General features: G+C 38.5%; 1 protein-coding gene across 8 annotated transcripts in view; it reads right to left on the bottom strand.

The window, feature by feature from the left end:
* KMT2C (lysine methyltransferase 2C) overlaps positions 1–25,625 on the bottom strand; it is a 193,872-nt gene that overhangs the window by 71,677 nt on the left and 96,570 nt on the right. For all 8 annotated transcript variants that reach the window (XM_032098772.1, XM_032098805.1, XM_032098830.1 and 5 more), the window contains 7 exons: positions 17,182–17,344; positions 16,362–16,533; positions 13,440–13,554; positions 12,457–12,629; positions 11,534–11,694; positions 9,005–9,118; positions 6,708–7,441 (listed from right to left, as the gene is read on the bottom strand). In XM_032098772.1, the coding sequence (XP_031954663.1) occupies positions 6,708–7,441; positions 9,005–9,118; positions 11,534–11,694; positions 12,457–12,629; positions 13,440–13,554; positions 16,362–16,533; positions 17,182–17,344 (1,632 nt within the window). The remainder of the gene's footprint in view (positions 1–6,707; positions 7,442–9,004; positions 9,119–11,533; positions 11,695–12,456; positions 12,630–13,439; positions 13,555–16,361; positions 16,534–17,181; positions 17,345–25,625) is intronic.

The raw sequence follows: 25,625 nt of genomic DNA on the forward strand, positions 1-25,625 counted from the left end.
TCACAGCAACAATTAGTCTGAGGAAGCACAGCAAACAAAGGGAATATGAATAAACCACTGGACAAAAGAAAAGGAATACAGCCATGGGAATCAACAAAGCAGCTCATTCCTGCAAGTTTGCCCCAAATAAACTATTATAAAACCCCCACCACCAAATTGTTTTCACCCCAGTGTTTCCATGTTATGCTGTGGAATTCCATTTAAACATGTTATTATGCACAAGTAATAATATACATCCACATGGTGCACCTAGAAACTCATTTTAACTAATTATTATCCCTATTTATAGAGTTTCCACCATGGTGAGAAATTGTATGACTGTCACTAGAAGTAAGGCAAAATGAGAAGAAAATGCGAAGACAGACAAGGAAAAAAATGTTGAGGCTCCCCATAGACAGTAAAATCTGTGAAAGACTTTTTCAAGCATGGAATAAAGACTGCAGGAGACAGACATCATAAATAACTTCACTGCCAATTTAACATTAACAAATTGACATTAGAATAGTTAAAGGACAGTACATTTTCCTAATTTTAAATTTGTGAGAGTGAAAAATACTGAATACCAGGACGAGAAGTCAAACTGATGAAAAGTACAGGTTTACCTTCCCCGAAATGCCGTTCAGCAGCAGAATCACAGGGCTGATATGGAATAACCTCATGCATACAAACAGTCCCAACTATTCACAACTGCTCACAAGGGAAAGCCCAAACACATTTACACCTTTGAATACTGGGATGTACAATAATAATAAGCATCAAGGAAAATGAGATGGCTTTGCAAAGCGTGTTTTTTGGTTTTTTCTTTTCTGAAATGCAATTTCTCCATCAAGAATGTGGGAATTAAGGGTTTTTTTGGAATAAATTACTCCATCAAAACATATATTCATCTCAGACTGTAAAGAGGTATCTTGCTAACAGCTCCACTGACTGAAACCAGGGCTATCCTTCAAGTGATCTGGCACAACAGAGCCAGAAGAGAAAGTTTGTCAGTGACCTGAAAGCCCAATTATGGATAAAAGTCACATGGTAAAAACACCAACACTTGGTACAACCCACAGCGTGGACAGAGTTGTATTCAGCATAAATCTGCTTTCTGTGAGTTTAGCTCTGCCTGCACGGGAGAGGGAATATGGACAACAAGGCACTTAAAAAGTAAAAACTTGACAATTCTGCCCACACAGGGTGGTAATCGGGCACACAAGCTACAAACTGCTGAGTGTCCAGACCACCTGCGTGCTTGGGATGGCCATCAATGCCTCCCCTCTGCCAAGGGCCTTCCAAAACCCACTCCAGAAGAACAGCTCCTGACAGCAGCTGCTCAAAGGTTCCACTGAGTGTGCTGGAATAAACAGTTTAAATTGGAAGATTTTGCTATCCCAGTTTTTTCCTTGACTTCAGATAGGTGGTCATCATGCAGAAAACTCAGCAGATCAAGAGGTTCTTCACCCTCTAACAGGGGAACAGTGCTGGGCAGAAACCTTCTGCACCTGCAAAGCTAGGGATGGACCCTGTTCACATCCAGGGCACAAGGACAGAACACTCATGACAGAACAGGGACATCAAGTCAGAAATGGGGGAAAAAAAGGAGGTCTGATACACTGGTAGGCAACTACATCAGCAGGTCCGTGGCACGGGAGATTTACCTTAACTATACTGGCCATAGTTTTTAATATCGAGTAACAGTCAATTTTAGCAGATAAAATTCAAACTTTCATTGAATTTTAATTAGTTTCCCCTATACTTCTAAAATTTGTAATGCATAGTAGGTAACTGTTCTTAAAAAATGGCAACACAAAATCTGAATAGCAACACAAAGAAAATCTATTTGTCAAAAAAGCAATCTTTACATTGATCTATAAAGGAGGCAACATGCTGACTTAGGGTCAAAATTCAAGATCTTAAACATGCTGAAAATACTTAACTAAAATTACCTACTCTTACTTTGGAGGTATAGAATTATTCTCCTTTTAAGAACCTAACTTTTCTAATTATTAAGTATATTCAAAAGATTAAAAAGCTAAAAGAACATTAGATCTGAATATGAAATATTCAGTCTTGCAAAACAAAATGAATTGTATATGATTCATGAGCCATATTGTTATGAATTAAATTGGAAATTTAATCCAAGTTTTATTGTAGATCAGAAAAATTTGAATTCTTGGTCAGATAAACTTAATTAAAAACACACATTTCCACAATACCACGAACAAATGAATTACATCAAAGAGATGCAGTAATTATATTTTGGCTTTTAATTAATGCCTATTACCACACAACACTGAAGAGAAAGTTCTATTCGGTTCATTTACATCAGAACCCCAGCAATAATTATGTACTGTGACAGAAACAGGAAGTTCTAATTCTCCATCATATTCTTGAGTCCTCAAAATTGAACAACACAGCTGCAAGTAAATTATAACAAAAGGAAACCCAGTGTCAGCAAGGGTCAGGAGATCTCACTAAATTACCACTGACTGTGTTTAGCTGCTTAACGCTTCATGAATCCTACTGCAATTGCAAATGCACAAAGCTGGATTTGCAATTTAATATTTAATGTAATTTTAGGGTTGTGAACAAACTTTAATCACTTGAAAATATAGCTCCCCTCATTAAAAAAAAAAAAAACCAACAAAAACCCACCAAACCAAAAAACCAACCAAGCACCAAGCATGAAAACTGTAAAACTGATCCTTGAAAAAGACTCTTTTTTGATCTTTTTTTCCAACATCTACCTTTACAACAAGAAACTTGGTCATACCATGTAAGTGAAGACAGCAAAAAAAAGCCATAACATCCAAGACAGCACACATCCAAACCCATCACAGTGCTCTGCATTTTCTGGTCTCATTTAAAAAAATCTATTAAAACACCAACAGTATTCACTGTGTTGCACAACAGTAATCACCAACATCTTCATGATGAAAATTAAATACCTCTGAACATGGTTTCTCAAGGAACACACTCTGAAATAATACTAAAATAATATTTATGGAATTTACAAAACCAGGAGTTTATTATTTTTTATTCAAAATTATTCTACAGATCATTCTCAACTCTTTACCTACCAGTGTTTAAGTGCCAAAATTTGTAATGTCTTCCATTTACTGACTCAATCTTATGCTTTCCAGTACACAGTGCCACAGTAAAAATAACTATTTCAAATCTGTTCAATTCACAGAATAAACACAACACCATTTAACATAAACCTCCACAGAAAACTGTCATTTTCCTTGAGAAGATTTATTTCAAACTGGATCTATGTCAGATTAGTAGTTAATAAACTTATACGATAATTTCTACTAAGGCTACTTCTTCAGAAAAGAGAAATCTGCAATTATTAAAGAGAGGTCCTGTCCTTGACATAAATTTGCAGTTTACAGGCAAGAGTGGAGCATCTGCATATTCCATGGAGAAGATACTGGACAGACACAACTCTAAGGACAGCACTGTAAAAACGTGGCCAAGCTGAAAGCTACTACTGAGTATCTGTGATCTATGAATAATTAAATTTCATACACATGTAAAAATTAATCTGGCTTCACTACGGAGTAGGGTAACAGGAACAGGAGACAATCCATGGAACAAAACCCAGTGAGGTGCTGAGCCTGGCAGGTAGAGGGTCCTCTCACAGAGCTGGATGCAGCTTTCCTGTACATGCTGCCCTAAAAAACACTGTAGAAAGGCACCTTACTGACAGGAACTGACACATTCCCCAAAGTGGAGTAAGTCTGTACCAGCCAAAGCCAATTACAGTTCATAACTGTACCTACATTTTCATTTCTACACAGCTCCCCTTTTGGTTAGAAGCTGGATTTTCTCTTGTTGCTTCCAACCAAACTTGGGATGCCTGCATAAACATCAGGGAGGAGATCGATATAGACACCAGCAACACTGAATGCAGCCCTGGGAGGGACTCATGAAGTCTTTTTTAAGCAGAATATTGTCCTTATTTTTGAAATGGGTTTTAGTCCTTTCCAAACAGGAGCAATGTGGTGTTGCAGATACACTGCTAAAGCAAACTACTAATACCTAATACAGGAAATCACTTCAAATTATGCAAATTATACTTCAAATTACGCATTTGTATTCACTGGCAAACCAGAATAATTATTCAAATGTATTTTATTAGTAATTGTATTAACAGATTCTGAAGAAAGTGCTAATAATTCATCCTACTGCCCAGCACAAGACATTAATTTAATGAGAACAAATCCAAATCAGAAACTGTCCTTCTGCACGGATTCATCCTGACTCCAGGGAAGCATGTGTCTTACAAAATTGAGGAGAAATATATCCAAGATCCAGAGAATTTTTTTTCTTATTCCTCTTCACAGGAAGTTCCATAACCTCATTGCAATGGGTATTTTATTGCATTTTTTAAACATTCCAACAAAGTAAACTGCATATTAGAAGCTTTTGAACTTCTAGGAAAAAGTGCAGAATATTACCATTTGTGAAATTATGTTGGCTTGTCTTTGGGGTTAAAGAGTGATCAGAACTCCATGAAGGAACTATTTTAAACCTGAGCAGTCCTGGACAAGCAACAAGTTCTGCAATGGCAGTTCCTTTGCACAACAAAAGAAAGCAGGGATGAAACCAGTGTTAACTTCACCAGGCACAGGAGCCACAATCTCTTTAATCAAAAAAACCCCCCAACTTGTGTAACTTTCTCCCCTGCCCTCTAAGACAGGCTGCCAAGAACTCCTGCAGCTCCAAGGTAACATTTGTATGGCATAGCCTCACACCTGACACAAAGCCACACAGCGGCATATGTGCTATTTTTTTAAACAGAAAGAAGCAGACCCCAAACCCACACAATTAACCCACGTTTGAGATGACAGAATTCCTCTTCAGTGCCACCCAGAGAAGAATCACACAGGAGCTGGTTTATTCCAAACAACTACACCTATAACTTCATAGAAGTACTTTTTCCTCCAGAATTGTTTTCTCCATTTTTTACTTGTTTTTAGATCAATGTGATCACCTCTAGATGAACAAGAACTGAAACACTGCATTAGGCTAAAATGTTTTAAAATAAGCTTATGTCTCTTCTCGATCTGTGGAGGCACAATGGTGTGGAAAATATGATGGAGCATCACCAAACAGCACTTTCCTCAGCTGCCAGCATCTGCCCTGTATGATGCTTTCCAAAAGCCAGAACTGAAGAAAACGTCCATTTTGAAGTGTCTGTAGTATTGACACAAAGAAACAACAGGTCTTCTTTCTCTGGTTTTACACCTGGTGAAAAACTGCCTGCTTGCCTTCCAACCTTCCACAGAATTTCCATGCAACAGGAAACCAAACTGTCTGGATGCAATCCTGTGCCATGTGCTCTGGAATGACCCTGCTTGAGCAGGGAGGTCGGACCAGATGGCTCACTGTGATCCCTTCCAACCTGACCTGTTCTGTGATTTTGCTTCTGCTCCTATCCACAACTCTCCATTTGGAAAAGTACACAACTCTTACAAAAAATGAATGTTTTCAGCAGAAAGAATAATTTAAAATCCCCACAAAATAAACCTAAACGTACTTCTATCTGCAATACAAAATGATTTAAATACATCTCTTCCACACTGTGGATTTATCAAATTACACCTTGCTCAAAAGGAAAACGCCTGCCTGTAACTGGACGTTTAAAAATCTCTTTTTTCATAGTCCACAGAACATAATTCAACAGCTTTCTGTCCCTCATCAAAAGCCCACAGTAAGAACTTAAGAAAACTGAAGAGAAATTTGCCACTGTTTAAGGCATTTACATATTTCTGCAAATATGATATATACACCTTACTGTACCGTGACCCAGGAAAACCTAAGTGCAGCACAATAAACAGAGATCTCCTAAACTCAGTGGAAACAGCAGAAAAACTGTTCAGAACACTCTCTCATACCTTAGGAAGTAAAAATTTTGAAACCTTAGGTGACATGTAAAAACTGCAAGGGTTGTGCGATATATAAAAAAGTTTTGTTAACATGAGGTCCAGAAAAGCATGAAATCATCAACCTGGAACTCCCGAAGACTAAAAAGAAATTGTGATGAGAAAATGAAACACTAGCTTGTCACACTGACACACTTTTTGTATAGAATTTCACCAACAAGAAATGAATACTCTGGACTGATGAACCATTTTCCCTGGAATACGACTTGAATAGAGAGCAAGATGCTGCAGAAAGTGACAGACTTGAGGATTCTTTTCACTTATCAAATTTAATCCTAGTCAAACCACAACTATTTGTACAAGACAGTTCTTGCATGGTAATTCCTAATGTAACAAAACCACAAAATTATTTACCATACCATTAGAAACGACGATCAAGAAAACATCTGGCAGAGTAAAGGACACAGAGTTGCAGAAGGTTATTCTCTAAAGCCAGTTTAAGAAGCTTTAACATTTTGAAAGTACCAAAATAAATGCATATGTGAAAAATATTACAAGTCAAAAAGCACAGCATTATGCATATCTGCATTTGTAGAATATTGTATGAAAAATACAACAAACTTTCTTCTAGTTTGCTCTAACCACGAGCCAAAAGAAACTTAAAATTCTCACCAGAGAACCTTTATGATGGCTGACTTTTTAACTATTTACCAGAACATTAACTCCTTGAAGAAATAAACTAATGTTCACTTAGGAGAATAAATATTATAAGAAGTGACTTTGTTAAGTTATACTGAAATTTAATAAACATATAACACTGTATGTGCTTACCTGTCTGGATCTGGGTCTTCCAGGGGAAAACTTGCGTTTGGTGATGGCCGGTTTTCCCATGCCAATTTTTGGAGTGACTGATATGTAGGTGGTTGGGAGAGCGCTCCCAGCAGCTGGAGGCAGCACTGGGGGCTGACTGTGCTGCACATCTCGTGCAGAATGCAAGTCTAGAGACACATCTGGCGAGGAAGACACATTTGTCTTGTTTAGATTAAGTGATGGGGGAAGTGAGGGGCAAGTCTCAGCTGGTGGTTTTATGGGTTTGTCTCCAACTGGTGAACTATTCACAACACCTCCATTTGAAGCAGTAGTTTCTACTTCTAGAAGAGCTGGTGCTTGTAACTTCTCATGGGTTTCTTCTTTTTCTACATCTTTCTGCACTTTTATTATTTCCAGTTGTTGCTCTACAGGGACAGAAATAGCTCCTTTTCTTTCAGTCTCCAGCATTTCTGGTGTCACAGTCATGGTCTCAGGTACTGAAGACAGAGACCGAGAGTCTGCTGTGGACACTTCTGATACCTCCACACTACCTTGAGGCAGCTGTATCTCTTCAGCTTGTTTGTCCAACTCCTGCTGTGCTACAGCTTGAACATCTTCCACCACTTCCATCATTTTCTCAGTCTGACTGTCACCACATACTGGTGTCTTTTTAGGAGACATTTCCATTACAGCTGAACTGATTTCAGCAGAGACTTCTGCTTCCAGTTGTGTGGACTTTTCCTCTGGTGATATACCTGTAATTAAGTACAACTATATTAAAGGCTCAGTGTGAAAAAGAAAAAACTTGTGGTGTATTGGTCAACAAATATACTTGGTACACATCATGCAGGCCAAGCACATATCACTTTACTTCAGTGAATTTAATATGTAGCTTAAAATATATTCATAAATATATATATTCATAAATATCTTTCTTTGTACCTATTTTTACAGTTGTCTATATTTTTAGTTCATTATTTTTCTTCCCTGAAAACACAACAGAGTGAATTAGAAGAAAGTAGACCCAAGATTAACTTTTCAGGAACACAACACACATTTCCAGGTAGGCAGCCAAAAATAGTTTCCTCTTTTTAATTTCTGTGTATTGAAGATACATGCTATCATAAATTAATGTATTTTAAGCTACTGTCCCAACACTTTCAAAAAGCTAAGAAGAACAGAACAAGTATAAATATAAACCATTTTCCTCCTAAAACTCTTTCAGACTTCAGGAAATCAGCTGAAATGAAAACAGCTGCGGCTGGTTTAATTTTATTTATTAACGTATTATTAACTTCTTTCAAAAATATTTGTCCAGCCTTCCCTTGAACCAAATCAAGCACCTTTCATCCATAACTTTCTTCATCAAGGAGTTCCAGAGTTCTTGTTCCACTCTATAAGGAACCACATTCTTTGCTCTGAATTTGGCTTCTCACATCTTCCTTTGATGGGCTCAGATTCTCTTACTTTCTATTACACTTGCATTCTTCTTAAACTCACACTGCGACAACTTCCTCACCCACATGTTCACAGACAGCATTTTATGATGAATATTTCTTCAGAGTTTAAATCATGGCCCTTCTACCACAGGCTGTGATGCATAACTGAGAGATCACAGCTAATCTGAACAGTTGGGTTTTTTTACTTTGTCTTTAAATGCAAGTCTCTTGTCTCCCCTTACAGCAGCCATCCTCCAACATCATCAGGACATACTGGCAAGTTCTTTACCCTTGATATTGGTCACTAATACATTTAGAGGAGTTGACCCTTCTTTAGCTGCTCCTCCCTGTGTGTTTGGTAAGATGCGGTTTCTCCCAAACCAGAAATGATCAGCTGCTGCAACCCCGTCTGGAAGATTATATTTTACTTACAAAGGGAAAAAAAAGAAAACCACGAAATCCTTAACCAAGGATACCGGTGGAGTTACAACCACAAGGAAAGTGTGAGTGACTGTATTTGTATAGCAACAAATCCCTGGGTTTTACTACAAACTTCCATTATACAAAGCATTCAACTATTTTTCCAGCTTGGGTAAAGCCAGTCCCAACAAAAAAGTAAAACGAACAAACAAAAAAAAGTAAAGCAACACAAATACTCAGAAGAATCTCCTTGCCTTCATAAAACACTTCTTCAGCGAAGAAGTTAATACTCTTGCTTGAGAGGTCAGATAGAACTGTTGCAATGTGTCCCCTACTGCTTTCTAGGCACTTTTTCCTCTTGCATTTATAAAGCACTGCAAACCTCACTGACTGGAAGAGGGTTCTGGTTCTGAAGGGTTCTGAACCGGTATTTTCTCAGAGTGCAAAACTCTTTCTTACCTTCTGTGACACACCCAACAGCTGATTCCTGATCAGGGCCACCACCAGCAATGGGTTGTTCCTGAAATGCCATATCCTCTCCACCACTTTCCATTTCCATTTCATTTGTACAAGCTTAAGGAAAAGCAAAGCAGTTATTAAAATTGCTGCGTTTATTCTATTACTTTGGCATCAGCAACTGCTGTCACTGTTTGACCTTTTGGCTAAAGAGACTGATATTTAATGACGACAGAATTTAGGACAAGTCAGGTCAATGAGAAGGTTAAGGAGACTACTCCTTAAAAATTAAGAACCTTTAACTCATTAACACAGAAGCTGTTTTATACCTTTCAGATGGTAAAACATGTCTGCAAGGCAATTACATACACTTAATAGTGAAAATATACACACTTTTGCACAGCCTGAGCAATACAAGAAAGAATCTTCTTAAATTCCAAGTCTGTAAAATTCAACAGAACCAGCAGCATGAAGGCTTCAAATTTGTATACAAATACTACAGTGGATTATGGCATGGATACAAGGTTCCATCTAACGATCAGCATTTGGAACACTGATTTGCACCTTTCCTGTTCAACAACATGAAAACTGAGTTTTGCCACTTTAGAACTAAGGTATCTTAATCTTTGCATGGAAAAGGTACTACTGAATACTTTTTTGCCTGACAGGACCATTATAGAGCACAGAAATGGGAAATACTTTTATTTCCCCCCTTGTGTAAAAGCTCTTTCACTGAAGGAAATTCATGAAAATGCACTAGATGAAGTATGGAAAACAAAGTATATAGCAAGCATTAACTTGAAGGGAACTGATCCTCCATGGATGTTAGCACAAAAAAAAAGTGAAACAAATATTTCTGCATCAAGAAAGTCTTTTTTAAGTTCAAAAAGCCAGCAACTATTAAATGATACTACTTTTAGCACCCTGAAAGCTGCTCTCAGACTCTGCCAACTTTAAAGTGATATTTTAACTTCGAGGAAATCATCATTTAGATTGGCTCCAAATCTGATTTTAGAGTACAAAAGTGATCTCCTGGGTATAAAACACTGCATGACTGTACTAATGTAATAGCTCCAGATTATTCCTAGCAGCTGCAATGACAGTCCTGTTCTTCCTTGGGGAGAAGAGCGTGCTTGTCAATGCTTCTACTAGCAAGAAATCCTAACAGAGGCATTACTTAAAACTTTAGCCTTCCAGATAAACCTGCCACTTATTCAAAAGGGGTTTTCATAGGAGACTGGGAGTTGTCCCAGTGTATGTTTAGTTTCCAACATCTTCAAAATGCTCCAAGAACATTGCCTGGGAATCCACAGCCTCTCCTAGGATTTCAGAAGGGAAATGATCTGCAAAGGCCACTCTTCCTAACCTGGTGCTCGTCAACACTGACAGAGTGAACTCATTTACAGACATTTACCTCATGTCACTGCTTTTCCCCCAGGAGCACCTTTTCCATCATGTCTTTACTGCTCACAAAAGGTAATGTACAGGCTAACATCAAAGGGGATGACTTGTTTATACAAAACATCAGTTTGAACACAAACATTAGAGTTTTGTTGTAGTCCAACACTTCCCCTTTCCTGCCAAAATTTACGAGGCTTTCAAATCCATAGGTACTTAACGGATAACAAAAGATCAGTGCATAAACATTGCTGCTTAAGCCCAAAAAATACACATGGCAGTGGCCATGCAGTTAATCTGCTACATTTTACCTTGCTTCTGAATTTAACCACAGCTGTACTTCTCCAGGGAAATTCAGCCTGGGTAAGTGTAGGTACTGCCCAACAAAGCACATTGTGGGAAATACACAAGGGCATTGAGTTATTGAGTTTATTACACAGCTCTTGTGAATGACCCACTGGACTCAGATCAGCAGATGCATATTCTCTCTGTGCTTCCTTACTATTACTGATTTTTTAAAAAAAGTACTTTACACTTTTCCACAACCTCCCTTTCTGCCTTCTGGTTGGCTTGTCCACTTAGACAAGAATCTCTCAGAAACAAGATGACTGATCATGTATTGCTTTGAAAAAGGACAAGCTGTCCAGCTGAATATACACCTATCCCTTGAACACAGTACAGCTGCCACTACTTTATCCATCCTGGATACAGTGAGGAGAATGAATACTATGAGACTGTCCAGCAGCAAGAGAGAAACAGGAGAACTGGATGACTCCAGGAACATGCATCAGGTACAAATGAGCAAAACAGCCAGGCTGCCCAATGAATACATTTATGAACTGTACCACATAAAAAAAACCCCAGAGAAGCTTACAGCTACAAGCTGAGAGGCTGGAGCTGGAACATGGAGAGCCACAATTAAGGCGCTCACTAACCCATGTTTGCATACAGGATCCTAAAGCCAGAAAGAGGAGTCACCCACAAACTGCTTGAGCAGCTGCTGTTAGAAAAAGGAAGGGATGAACTCCACAGAGTAGAATTTGAGTGGCTGGTTCACAAAAGACTTGGTAAGAGCGCTGCAGATGTTATATTTGATGTTAGCATTTTGGAACTGTGAAGTTTAAGTTTGATTACCTGTTATACTGCCAGGTTCAGGAATGAGTTCAGAAGTGTTCATTACATCACATGACTGAGTCTGATCCCCTTCTCCTTGTCTACAAAGAGTGCAGATGTAGTCTTTCAATTGAGAGTCCAATTCACTACCTGGAGATCTGTCACACTCTATGTGAATCCATCTGGGGAGATTAATTTATTGTGATTTAATTTACTGACTATGATTTTAGTAATGAAAATATAAAGCATCATAGTAAAAATCCATTAAAAATAGCACTGCTTCCCATTCCTATGGGGAAACAAAGATTTTCAACCAAGGCTTGATTATGGAGAATTTTAGAGGAGTAAGCATGGTATGTCAGCATGTCAAGCAGTGAACAAACTTAAACATGAAGACTTAAATTGTCCCTAAAATGAACTGGACTCTACAAGATGTACAGCATCATCATAAAGTTGCACAGTTAGATGCAATACCATTGAATATGAAACATAGCTTACATTCTTAAAATATTCCAAATAGTCTATTTTTTTTAAAATTACTGGCATACAAAACCACGTAAAATTCAACAGAAGACATAAACTTGAAAATGAAAAAAAACCCCAGATCACTGCAAACAACCATCTTGAAACTTTAGGACAATGACTTTCTAGCCTGCTTCCTCACAAAATAGGTGCAATGGAAGAAGCAGCAGCAGCTTGCAGCAAGTAACTGCCAGGTATCCTCAGGTAACTGCCAATTAAGACTTACTTGCTAAGGTTAAAATAAAGCTACCTGCTATTATTGTTCATTGTATTTCGGGATGAAGAATCAAGGAGCTGCACAAGATCCTGTGGCACTGTGCATCAAACACAGTGCACATCCTTCCCAGAAACACATCAGTGACACACAGCTCATCATAAGCTTTATGCATTTTAGTACAAATCAACAGAAGTTGGATTCTTACCTTTTGCACATGTGACAATGCAACATATCTTTCTGGAAGTCTTGGAGGCACAGTTTTTCACAGAAAGGACAAGATAAGTTGTCTTGCTGTTGGTAACAACTGTCACATACCAAACAATTATGGTGCCACTGACAACTTGTTCGTGTGCCACACTCAGCACATACTCTACAGTTCTAGAGATCACAAGAATTTAGTAGTTAATTATGATATTTCACAATGGGATAGAATTGCCATTAACTGACATTTTCCTGTTTTGAATTAAATTTAATAGCTTTTGTCTTTGATAACACATAAAGTTAACCAAAATCTGACAGCAGAGCATGAATAACCTGGACAACAGCAAGAAGTTTCCTGGCACTACTCCCTGACTTGAAAGGAGTATTTCTTATGAGACCAAACTTTTTTATTGCTAATCTCAAGTTACCTTATGACTGCCACAAACTGATACAACATTATATACATCTCATATACAGGGATCTCCCTTATATGTTCGAATTACTTACAAAGTTAATGATAAAAGAACAAATTCATCCTGCCCTCCTCAAATGCAAAGGAACCCATGAGCTGCAGAACCGCTGTTTTGGTAAGCAAGGAGGAGTTGAATATAAAGAGACATCAAGTATAGATTACATATAATACTATATAGCTTTGAGCTTACATTTTTGTTCCCATTGTATCGTGAGATGTTTTGTTCCCATTGTAACTGAAGATTATCCACTCCACCTGGATCCTACACTTCTCTCTTCCCTATGGAGGTTGATTTCCTATCCTATATAGGCTTCTTCAGCCACAGCCCTGACAGCTCCCCCCACAGAGCAGCTGTAGAGCCACAGGACTTACATCCAAATGGGACTCCTTCAGAAATTACGAATTACATTACGTGGCAACAGCAATCCACAATACACCTGGAACAGCACAGTGTGGATAACAAAGTTTGGGCTCTTATAAATGACAAGGAATTACTCTGAAATCTTTCCACTTACTTTACATTTCCAACCATTTGTTGGTACGGCATCCATAACTGGTTGTAGGCAGAAAGTGTGGTAGCCTTTGTCGCATGTATCGCACACCAGCATCTTGTTGTCTTCCCCAGAGTGTCTAAGGAAAGTAACAAGAAAATTACTTAAATAAGCAGCAACAAAATATCTGTTTCATGAAAAGTCTGAACAGGAAGACCCAGGTGTGCACATAGAAATATACAAATACTACTTACAAATATGCCCAGAGACAATGCCTTCAAATTCATTTTTAAATATGAGTGCAGACTACTATGTTTATTCACCAGGAGCTGAGCCTGTACAACCATTCTGAATTCTAGGTATTGGCCCACTTTCACTTACACACGTGCAGACAGATTTAATGGCCTTTCTGTACTGAAATCAGTTCAAAATCTGTGATATATATTTTATCTCTTTCTGAAGAAAACATCCAGTTGTACTTGCTTCTGCAGTGTGACTGTAAGTCTTCCAAAGCAAAAAAGGAGCCATCAAGTCTATCAGAGCTCCTACAATGTCAGACAATATGACTGCAAGAGCAAAACAAACATTAAAGGAAGAGATTTCAATTTTTTGCAGTGATGTATTACAGAGCTCCACCATAAATTCCAGAGATAAAATAAATTTGCTGAGAATAAGACAAATAGTTTGGTAATATCTAAAGGCATTGTGTTCTGCCTTAGTTTAAAAATAAATTAATTCACTAAGTAAACATGCAACAAGATTTGCCTAGATAAAGCCTTGCAGTATTATACATGCTAGATAATACCTCATTACCTGGGAGAGCTGGTATTTTAAAAACTCCTCTCTTTGCATGAAGATATGTTTAAAATGATGTTCTTCCAATAATGGTGAAAAACTGCCATACTGCATTAAGTAATTATAGAATCAAAGAATGGTTTGGGTTGGAAGGGACTTAAAAGACCATCCAGTTCCATGGGCAGGGACGCCTCACACTAGACCAGGTTGCTCAAAGCCCATCCAGCCTGGCCTTCAACACTTCCAGAGTGAGGCATCCATGGCTCCTCTGGGCAACCTATTCCAAGTGCCTCTCTGCCCAGCCTGTACTTGTGTTCAGGATTTCCCCAATCCAGGTGCAGGACATTGCACTTGGCCATGTTGAAGTTCATGAGGTTCAAACAGCCCCACCTCTCCAGCCTGCCCAGGTCCCTCTGGATGGTGTCCCTTCTCCTCAGCACCAACTGCCCCACGCAGCTTGGTGTCGCTGGCAAACTTGCTGAGGGTGCCCTCAACCCCGTTGTCCACGTTGTGACAAAGCTGTTTAACAGCACCAGTCCCAATTCCAGCCCCTGAAGAACAACACTCATCACTGGTCTCCACTCGGACATTGAGCCACTGACCCCAACTCTTTGAGTGTGGCCACCAAGCCAATTCCTAATCCCCAGAGCGCTCCATCTGTCAAATCCATTTCTCTCCGGTTTAGAGACAAGGATCCTGTGTTGGACAGTGCTGAACACTTTGCATGAGCCCAGGTAGCTGACATCAGTTGTTCTTCCTCCACAAACTCTGTAACCCCATCATAGCAGGCACCAGATTCTTCAGGCACTGTTTTCCCTCAGTGAAGTCATGGTGTCTGTCACCATCACCTCCTTATGTCCCGTGTGTCTCAGCACAGTTTCCAGGAGGATCTGCTCCATGACCTTGCCAGGCACAGAGGTGAGACTGACTGGCCTGTGGTTCCCCAGGTCTTCTTTATTTCCCTTTGTAAAAATGGGGTTTATGTTTCTCCTTTTCCAGTCAGTGGGAACTTCACCAGACTGCCACAACTTCTCAAATACGATGGATAGTGGCTTAGCCACTTCATCCACCACTTCCCTCAGAACTCATGGATGTATCTCACAAGGTCCCATGATCTGGGAGTGAACACATCACATTTACTCTATTTTTCCACAAGAGAGAAGACTTGTTAGCAGACACTGTAATTACCCAGTACAATACATTTAGGGATACTTTTTAGAACGTGCTTCTCTACTCTAGCTTCATTGATGAGATTTGCTATCTGCTGCTCGTGATCAGGCGACACTCTTTCTTTGAAGTGGGCTGAGTGAATGCTAGCAAATACCAAGTGTTTTGCTTGGAAAACGGGAAAGCACCGACTGGTCAGATACATGAGGCAGTAGTAAAGTGGGTTTTTTTCCTTCATACTGTCCCAGCTGATCTGACCAAAGCTGAATAAAACTCTTATTCCTTTTTCAGTAAGTCCTTCAAAAAAAAACAAGCAAGCGAAAGAACTCTGCAGCGCCCATCAGATTAAGTTAGAAGAGAACAAGCCCACAAGCAGTCAGAATTTTCTAAGTGAACCCTTACAGTGCCACAGCAATTAAGTTTCATTGTCTCTGTCTTTGGTGCAACTACTCAATCACAGCCACTCATGTCACTTTGTTTCTTTGCCCAACTAAGCCACCGTTCTGTTTTCATAATGACTCTCTACCTGCCTCTGAAAGACATTAAGAAATGAGAGAAGATCTAATACCTGCCCAGTGTGTAGGTACAAGCACAACTAAACTGTCAGCTGACTAAGAGCAAAGGTTCCCAGACTGTGAAGGCACTAGATTAAAATAATTTGTTTATTTGGTAAATTTGAGAAAAATCCTCCTGTATAAAAGGAGGAAAAACTCAGAATATGTTTTATTGCTTTCCAGAACCTGCCAAGATAATGGTAACTCTGGGAGTAAAATACACAGGACTTCCAGCTCAGCTCTTCTAGAACAAAGTTTCCAACAAAAGAGTTTGCTCAGCTACTTAATGCAGTATCATAACAGACAGAGATGGGCAAATGTACTATACTTTTTGGAAAAAAACCCCTAACATTTAATATAATAGGAATTTCAGAATCACAGCACATAAATCTCACACCATCCTCCTCCATGTCCTGTAAGTTTCACTTACTTGCAGTTCTGGCACACTTTGCAATCAGGACACTGCCAACCTGCTCTTTTTAAAGGTGTAACTTGAATGTCCAGACACATCCCATGGTAGTGCTGGCCACAGGTAGTACAAAAAAGTTGATCTAAGAGGTCTCCAGGGCTATCGCACACTGCACAATTTGCTTCTTCTTTTGCTATAAAGGAATAATTTTTTCAATTATTATTTTATTCAAAATTATGAACAATTCAATGAATCAAATTACTTAGTAGTTCTTATGCATACAAAACTTGATCATTCTTATGAAATTCAAATTTAATTAATACATTTAATAGCTACTACTTTAATTCAGTTTTCTCAACTAATCTTCTCATAACAAAAGTACATTCATTTTAAACCTTAATGAAGTCTTATAAAAAGGAACAGTTTTATTCTCCTCAAGATAAAGCTGAGAGCTTTGGAACCAACTCCTCTGTGGAAGAAGTGAAAAATAAAGCCCCTACAAGGTCTAAATCTATTATTTAGCTGAAGTGTTTGCAAGAAGAACTTGAGTTAGGACAAGCAAGTCTATCAATTTGAACTAAAACCTGACAGAAGACAAGCCTTACCAGTAAACCTCTTCCATGTTCTGTCATTAAAGAAAAATACTTTGCTGTGCAGCACTGTTGGTCTTTAAAAACAGAAGAATATGAACTCACATCTTTCCTATTCCTGAACACACATGAGTTCTTGGGTACATGAACTGTGAAATACGCCTGAACAAACAACAGTTTTAAGCTGATCCTAGAACAGAGAAGTTTTCATAAAACCTGCTAATTGTGTCATATGAACACTGTGTACTTACATCTTTCAGGAGCCTGATCAATGTGGTCTGGACAAAGGAGGGACAAGTTACTGAAATCCTGAAATGTGCCTGCTCCAGCAGCACAGGGGTAATGGTATATCTGGGTACATTTCTCTTCACAGCATTTGATAGTGGCTCCAAGGTGCTTACAAAATGCACATCGCTGAAAAACAAACACAAGAAGTCATTAAAAAATTACTTTTTCTTGTAATTTTTTTAGCCAGATCTGTTCCCCTCCTTCATTTAGCAGACAAACACCTTGGCCAATAGGAGGTAGTGAATACTGAGAAGGAAATGTGGGTGGTAGTGGGTGGTGTCTTTCAGTGGCACTCCCAAATCTTTACTTAAAAGGTTCAATGAAACCCACTCTAAACGTGCTCTGACAATTAAGATTCTTCTTGCCACAGAAAAGCAGTTTTGTTCCGTGTTATCTAGCTTGAGCTATGCCTTCAGCAATGGGGCCTGGAGACTTATTCTGAAAATAAAGGCAGATGACACCATGCTGTCAATAGCTTAAGACTAAAACCCACTTGGCTCTGTAAGCTGTAACGTAAAACCACAGACACTGTAATCAGAAATGCAAATGGAAATCAAATATGATGTTCTCCCAAAAATCTTACTGGCATTATACAATTCTCTCTGGGATGATAATGCATTACATAACCTCGCACTTTTTTCTCATCTTGCCTTTCAAGACTACACAAATATCACCACCAAACTTCGAGAAGTCATAAATAAGCACAATTATTATTAGACACCAGAGAAATAATTTCTCAGAAAGAACAATGCAACGATCCTCCAGTTCTCTAGTCAAGAGGGAGCAGAGTCTATCAGTCTGCTTGTAAAAAATCACCCACACCTTTCCGATTCAGTTAATCAGTCTTTTTTCTTTCTCAGATTCACTGCAGTCCCTGAAGCACTGTAACATGCTTTTGCACTTTTTCACCAAGGCAACAATACTTTTTAAGGCACAGCACTGTAAGATTTTGAGTAAACTTAAGAAAAAACAGGTCAGTGGCTCACAGGAAGGTGTACATAATATACAGCAACAACTGAGCTCAGGGACTCTCATTTTTCACAACAAAAATATAATACTAACACCAGTATGTTTGATTACTAGCAGAAGTGTCAAGTAACATCCAAATATGAACATAAACCAAATCAAAGAGAAGTTATGTACTGCATCTGCTTAACTCTTAGAATACAGACAGTATTTATTACCATAGTTCTTCTCTGTTTTGAAGCCGGGCATGAAATTAGGCATGAAATAGTGCTACTATAAGTCCACAGATATCAAAACCAGCCCATATGAAAATACAAATCACAAAGCTGCCTGTGTCAACAGCTACATCGATATTCTTTAAAACCAGATGAAATTAACATCTTCAGAAAAACATCTGCCTGCACGATAACTCATGGACAAGAGACAGAAAAAATATTAGCGTATACTAAACAGAACTGCAGTGTAAAAAGATAAAAATGCTCTGGCACAGCAATTAAAAGGGATCACCAAAGAGAACTACTGCCAAGTTTGTGGGCCATGATGCTTTGTCTAGTCCTCTGATCTGCAGGACATCTCACCATGTCTAACACCTGTATGGCAAAGGTGTATCCTGTTACTTGACCAATGAAATGCAGAGGAGAGGAGGGGGGACAAGATCAGTAAATAATAACATAGAGCTCCTGAAGCAGGTGAAGGCAGCAGCGACAGAATTACATTTAAGGACTGCCAACAAAACTGAAGTCCTGCAAAAAACTCCTTTTAGGAAATGATAACTTCAGTGAACACTTGCTGAGGATGCTGAACAAGGTAAATCCTGAACTTAGATGTAAAGCATGAAAATACAGCCCCCAAAGCCTCCAACTTCAAGAACTGCAGCCGCACACTGAACCACACACAACCACTGCCCTGTTTTGTCCTCAATGTCCCGAAAACCTATGGAGATGGACGAGGTTTAGCTAAGACCCAACTCTTACAGGCCACACTTTTTTCAAAGATTTTATTCAGTACAAAAAAAAGCAAGAAGGGGAACTTGGGAGGAGCTGAGGTCCAAAATGTATCCCTCAAAAAAGTATTCAACAAGACTTTGTTGGATCCCATCACTGACCCTTAATAACTAATGAGGAAAAGAAAATTATGAAAGAACTGTAAGCACTCAAATAATCCAATATTTATTAAAAGTTGGGAATAATGGAATAAATAGCAATATAAATGGAATTTTAAAATACCACATCTGTTTTTCAAAACTACCAATCAACCATGGTACATACCAAATATAAAATCAGAATGTAACTCTTCCCAAATGCTCTATGACTAAATGATGAAATTATTAGAAATGAGCAAACTACAGGATTACTAAAAAAACCTTGAAAAATGTTGATGTTGATTTAAGGAACCACATAAAGATGTTGGAAGAAAAATGGAAGCCCAAATTACATGTAATTGAACCCTTCAAACCCATCTGCTAAACTGCACTGGCAATGAAAAGCATTTGGCAGATAAGTGAAACACACACTTTGAAAACAATGTGGTATATATCATCCGAAGCAAGTAAAAAGCACAGAATATCAACATTTGTTGAATTTGTAAGAGAGATAAAGCAGTCTGAAGAAACCAATGCCCAAGGGGATTTTTTTGGCAGCAGATGTTGGTGAGAAGAGTTACTTTTCCAGTGCTAGAAGCCAACACTCCTCTGAAGCCAGGCCCCATGCTACGACCCCAAGAGAACAGCAAAAGTGTATTAAATTAAACAAAAAAATTTAAGAGCTCTGCTAAATAAAATCAGTAACAAAGACTACTTTACTATTGCTAAAATATGGAATTATGACAACAGGAGTTGGAATGAAGGAATAAATCATATTGCCCATGAGATGCATGTCCGTATGAGGACAGTGTCAGAGCCAGGGACAGTCTGGAGTCTCCAGTTTCATTAGTATGAGCACAAAGTAAGGTGTTATGTGAATGGGGTGGAAGCTGAATCCAAGTATTCAAAGGGCAGGTATTGGAAAATGGTAAGCTGTCAAAGCAAGACAAACACTGTTTTGTTGATGGATCAAGTAATTTTACATTCCTGTTCTACAGAAAAAAAAAAAACCCCAACTTTACAAGGTGTCAGAAAGCTGGAGAGATAGTTCATTACTTATTCATAGGACATTCAAGGAAATAAACTAAAGCAGAGCCAGCAGACTATTTTCCTACTCAGAAAGTCCTTCACTGGTTACCAACTGTTCCCTTCAGCAAGTTCCTTGTGCACTCGTCCATGCAAGAAAGCTCTGAACCCAGCCCTACTTCTGCTACTTCTTACTATTGTGATTTCCATCATTTAGAACTGTCCACAGCTCTTTCTACTTGGCCCTTTTGACTTTTTTTTTTAACATCTGCTTTTTCAAAAGCTATACCATCTTTAAAATTTAATTTTAAAATTCCCTTTATTTACTAATCCCATTGGCTCAAATATGACATTGTTGTAACAAATACAGTGGAAAAGGAAGAACTAAGTGAACTAACAGAAAACAAAAGAAAACCTGATCAATCACCTCCCCTGTATTCTAGCTCTATGGGAGAACATCCTCCATGAAGTTAGAGTGGCAGAAACCACACAGAAGATTTCCAGTACAAGAAAAACTCATGCCTGCTTGCTACAATTGTAATTGCACCAAAACCAGCTAAACAAAAATGTTAATTCTGTCTTGTTCAGCTCAGCTGAATGCCACAAATCCCACTGGCTTTACTGGAAACACATGGCCAAAGTGGAAAATGGTGACAAGAGCAGCAGCTTTTTGCTTACATATTTCTAACCTTCCTGCTGCTCCATACTTCACAGTACTCCAAAATCTCATGTAAGTTCAAACGAGAAAAAGATGCCTGTAAGACAATGTAAGATTTTATTCAGATAGTACCAAGAACTAATCAGAGGTCATGTTTTATCATTATTTTATTGCCCTTAGAATTACTTTATAGTATTACTGTCTCAGTAACTGAGCAAGTAACAACCCTTAGAAGGCAGACATTAAGAAAGGCTAAAATACAGTCTTTGAATAAGTACTCTGCAACCTCGTTAGTGTCCTAAACCTAAATGTTAGCACTAAGAACTGTAAAATGGTTTTAAACAAAATGACAAAAGGTTTTCACTGATCGTGAATTTTTTCTTTAAAAAAGATCAGCTGACAAAACCTATGAGAACAATAAGAAATTTTAATTTTGTGACAGTGTACCCGAAAATACACACAAGCCATCTGTCCTCGGTTTAACAATTTAATGTATTATCTGTAATAACAAATTTCAGACTGTTTAACTACTGGGAAATGCTGTCACACAAACCTGTGACTGAAGAGAACTGGACCTTAACAACTTGTCATTAACAGGAGCACAAAGAAATTTTCATATAAACAGTGATTAATGAAATACGTTCTTTGCTAGTTCTGGTATCTTCATTGATTACTCTATCATCTGGAAAAAGCTTTATATTGCTTGAAGACACTAATGACCATTAGCACCTCTCATGTCAAATACAGTGGTTTAAGAACCATAAAGCACTGAAGAGCACAATGCAATAAGATGGGAACATAAAAACAATTAATGGCTTTCAACTGAACTACTGATTAGAAGTACTAAATAGAACACCTTTCCAGGAGTACTGGAAATTACCTTCTAGCTTTTTAATTTTATATGACTCATGCCACAGATTTGGAAATTACTTCCATTTAAAATAAACAAGTCAATCAGAGATCAGTTATTCTTCTTCCTCAAACCTTAACACAGTGACTCAGCATACATAATCAAGGTAGAAAGCAGAAGCCCCTTTAAGTGTGGAAATTTCAGGCTCTTTACAAGTCACCACTTTGTTTCTCATTCCCACCAGCTGCCTCTCTTTTTCACCTCCATTAAAATTTACATTAAATAAATCACGTTGATATCAAGACATGTAAGAATTCAGATAAAAAAAAATTCAAGTTTTGGAGGGGTTTTTTTTGTAACAGAGATGAATAGGTTAAAAACCGGCAAGAATCGAGTTAGCTAAGTAAGATACCATTTTTTATTTGAAACCTGAAATAGAGGAAAACATGCAAACTTTATGACACAAAAATTCTTCCTCATATAGCCTGAACTGTTCCCAAACCCTGTTTATTCAGAAGCTCCACAGAAGGGTTTGGGTGCCTTAGAGCTGTTTTCTCCTCATCACTATATAAGCTAGTGGAATAACTGCATGCATATAATTTCCCTCACAGACTCTGCTGCTTTTTTCACACTTTCATGAGGAAAGAAGGGGGATTTTCTTTTCAGCTCCTCGCTTTCTGCAAGATTTAGGATAAAGTAAATGTTTTGAGTGAGGCTAAGCTTTTCCACAGCTAACAACCAGCTACTCCCTTAATTTCCATCTAATATCCACCGTGGCAGAAGAGCATGCACAAGCCTGTTGTTTAGTTAGACTGTCAACAACAAGAAGGTCAATAACGTTTAATGTAATTTAAACTGTGGTTATTAGGCTTCAGCATCAGCAACTCCAGGACAAACAAGGCAAGAACAGAAATCATCAGCTTTGGTTTGAGGCTGCTTTTTGGCAGGCTCAGAAAACAGACTATTGTGCCAGTTCCATTTGATTCATGCTCGGAAGGTCTTAAGAAGTGTGTGTAGACATTTCTTTGTGTTGGCAGAGCACAAGCTGAGCCACAAATTGTTGGAGGCTTGAGAAAAAATAATCGAGGGAAACATTGCTACATCCTTGTTGTTTAATGATCTTCTCTAGGCATCTGTTACTGGTCATTGCAGAACATACCGGGATGAAGTCAACTTTCTGTCGAATCCAGCACAGCTCCTACACTCCTAAATCATATATAGGGATTCTGAAGTAGCTCAAGCATTCTACAGGTTATGACATAAGTACATTTATAAAGCCATTTAAAGTAAAAGGAGAATTTACTGCTCATACAGTTGCATTGTGCTTCCAAACGACACAAGGCTTGTCGAGGACATCCAAACTTCATTACACTTAATAAGGCTTAGTCATTTTATGGAATTTACTTCATGGCAATTCAGTTGGCCAAACAGTGGGTGTCCTTTTTCAGGCTCCATGGACTGGCCAGATTTCCATGGCCTGCAGCTGGAATTTAAACACAGCTCACAGGTAGGCACATCCACAGGGAGGTCAAAATTCAGATGACAGTAGTGAGCTGCCGTATGTTGAGGCAAGTTCTCTATTGGTACCACAGCCAAGTTCACACCAAAGTTTTCATCAGCATAGTACTATCAAAGAAGGGATGTTAATGGAGACTGTTTAAGAAGACTTTCATATAAATTCTCTTCTATTTTTGCAAATTTTCTGAACAATAAAAAGTTGGGCTAAACTTCTCATAACACATGTCTAAACTCTCTTAAATATTTTTGGAAGACTTAAGACGAAAATTTCCAGCCACTTCTGAGAACAGAAAAGTCATTAAGAAAAACATTTTGCTCCTCTTAAAAACAACCTCATTCACGGGACTTGCAATTTGTCATGAGTTTTAGGGTGGAGAATGCAACTTCTGCCCTTTCCCTGCAGATCCATCTAGATGTGACCCAACTTAAGAAAACTATCTTTTTAAATGTAAAACACTTCCAAAAGTTTATAGGTGAAAAATTACAGAACAACCTACTCTCACTGATCATGAGTGATCCTCTCCAATTTCTAGCACTGACTGGACATCATCTACCTCCTGCAAAGATTCCTTCAGTCTGACAAGCATTAGAGGGAGGAAGTCTGTAATAAATTCTCTAAGCCTAAGCACAAAAAGCCACTGGAATGGAAAGCAGACATCCCTAAGGATCCTGATACTACTGTCACTCAATCATCTGGGGAATAGGAGTCTACAGTACACAGGCAGATGGACAAGTAAGGAGCAAAGAGACAGAAGGGATTCACTGTGTGAGTGAGTCTGTTGAGACTGGGAGGAGAAACCATGGATGGAGATGGAAGCTGAGGAGGGGCAGGGCTAACACTTGAAGCACCAATTAATCAAATCTGGGCACTCAAATTGGATAAAGGCCTAAGGGAACTCAGGTTCTAAGACACAGGAAATGGTGAAGGGACAGATCTCAGAAAGAACGAGGCAAAAGGGATGAGAAATGATAAGGGGAGATGAAGAGTGGAAGTGGCTAAAAATACCAACTTGAGCAAAAAGTCAGAAGTCTGAGGCAACTGAAATTGGATGAAGATTACAAGTACGCTGTCCTCTGACACCTAATGCTGTATCCCTATCATCCAGCCAGCTCAAATAGCAGTGCTCTTATGTAGCCACAAAGGCTTTAAACCTGCAGTTTGGGAGGTCTGCCTTTTCCTTTTTCTCCCTGACAAAAGGAAATTATATAGGCAGACAAATACAAGGCAACACAAGACACATGGAGACACAGATAAAGGAATGAGCAGACACGTGCACATGTACACATGTATGTGCACTAAAACACAAGGAGCATTACAGATCAAACAGGGATTTTCATGCATAAAGTCGACTTTTTAAAAGGAGTTACAGCATTAAAGAAACCTGTTACCTGTCAGACTCTGCTTAATTTATAGAGGAGGGAAAAAAAGTAGTATTGAAAAAGGCTGTGGATGGCTTGTGGGAGAAGAAGAGCACTTAGCTATATGGCAACTGAGCAATGGCCTGCAGAAGAGTTGTAGTTTCACTTCTTCCATGAAGTTCCTTGATGGTACTGGGCAGGGCACTAAGTAAAGTTTTTCTTAATTTTTTAGTTCTTAATTTTACTGTCAAAAGCTTGGAGTTTTCTCTCCCCTGTAAAAATTCAGCCTTAATTTCTACATAGATTGTGCACTCACAACTGCAACAGAGTGAAGGAAGAACTTCAGTATCAGTACAACCTTTTTAAGTGAGTCTGAGTATTTCTGAAACTCTTAAATTTGCCATCCAAATCAGCAGACATAAATAAATTCAACTTCTCTGAGGGAAAAGTGTAGCCTGAGATACATAACAAGGTCACATACATCTGTTATTTGAAAAAAATTTATAAACAAGTTATTCACATGTTCATTACAGTAAAAACATTTTAGAAAAACTCATGGAGAAATGAGGAATTCTTTCTCTTCAGCAGTGTCTGAATAGTCTACATACTTACACATTAAACAATAATGAAAAAATGGAATACTGAAGAGGTTTATACTAAGACAGCAATGTCCATCCTATGGACTGAACTAGGCACAAACTGTTCTGCATGCGACCATACAATTAGAGATACATAATCAGGCCTAGGCACAAAAGACATTAACTGCGTGCAAAGGACGCTAACTGTGTGCAAAGGATGTTAATTGTGTGCACACAACCAGCCTTCTGACATGTCCCTACTTTGTGTTTTGATTTTATTGTCTTAATAATGCACTCTTTTATGAAATATTTTGTAGATACATTACCCTGATTTAACAGGAAGTTAGTGTCAGCCAAAGTCATGATATAAA

This window comes from Corvus moneduloides, chromosome 1 (assembly GCF_009650955.1).
Source record: "Corvus moneduloides isolate bCorMon1 chromosome 1, bCorMon1.pri, whole genome shotgun sequence".
Taxonomy (NCBI): domain Eukaryota; kingdom Metazoa; phylum Chordata; class Aves; order Passeriformes; family Corvidae; genus Corvus; species Corvus moneduloides.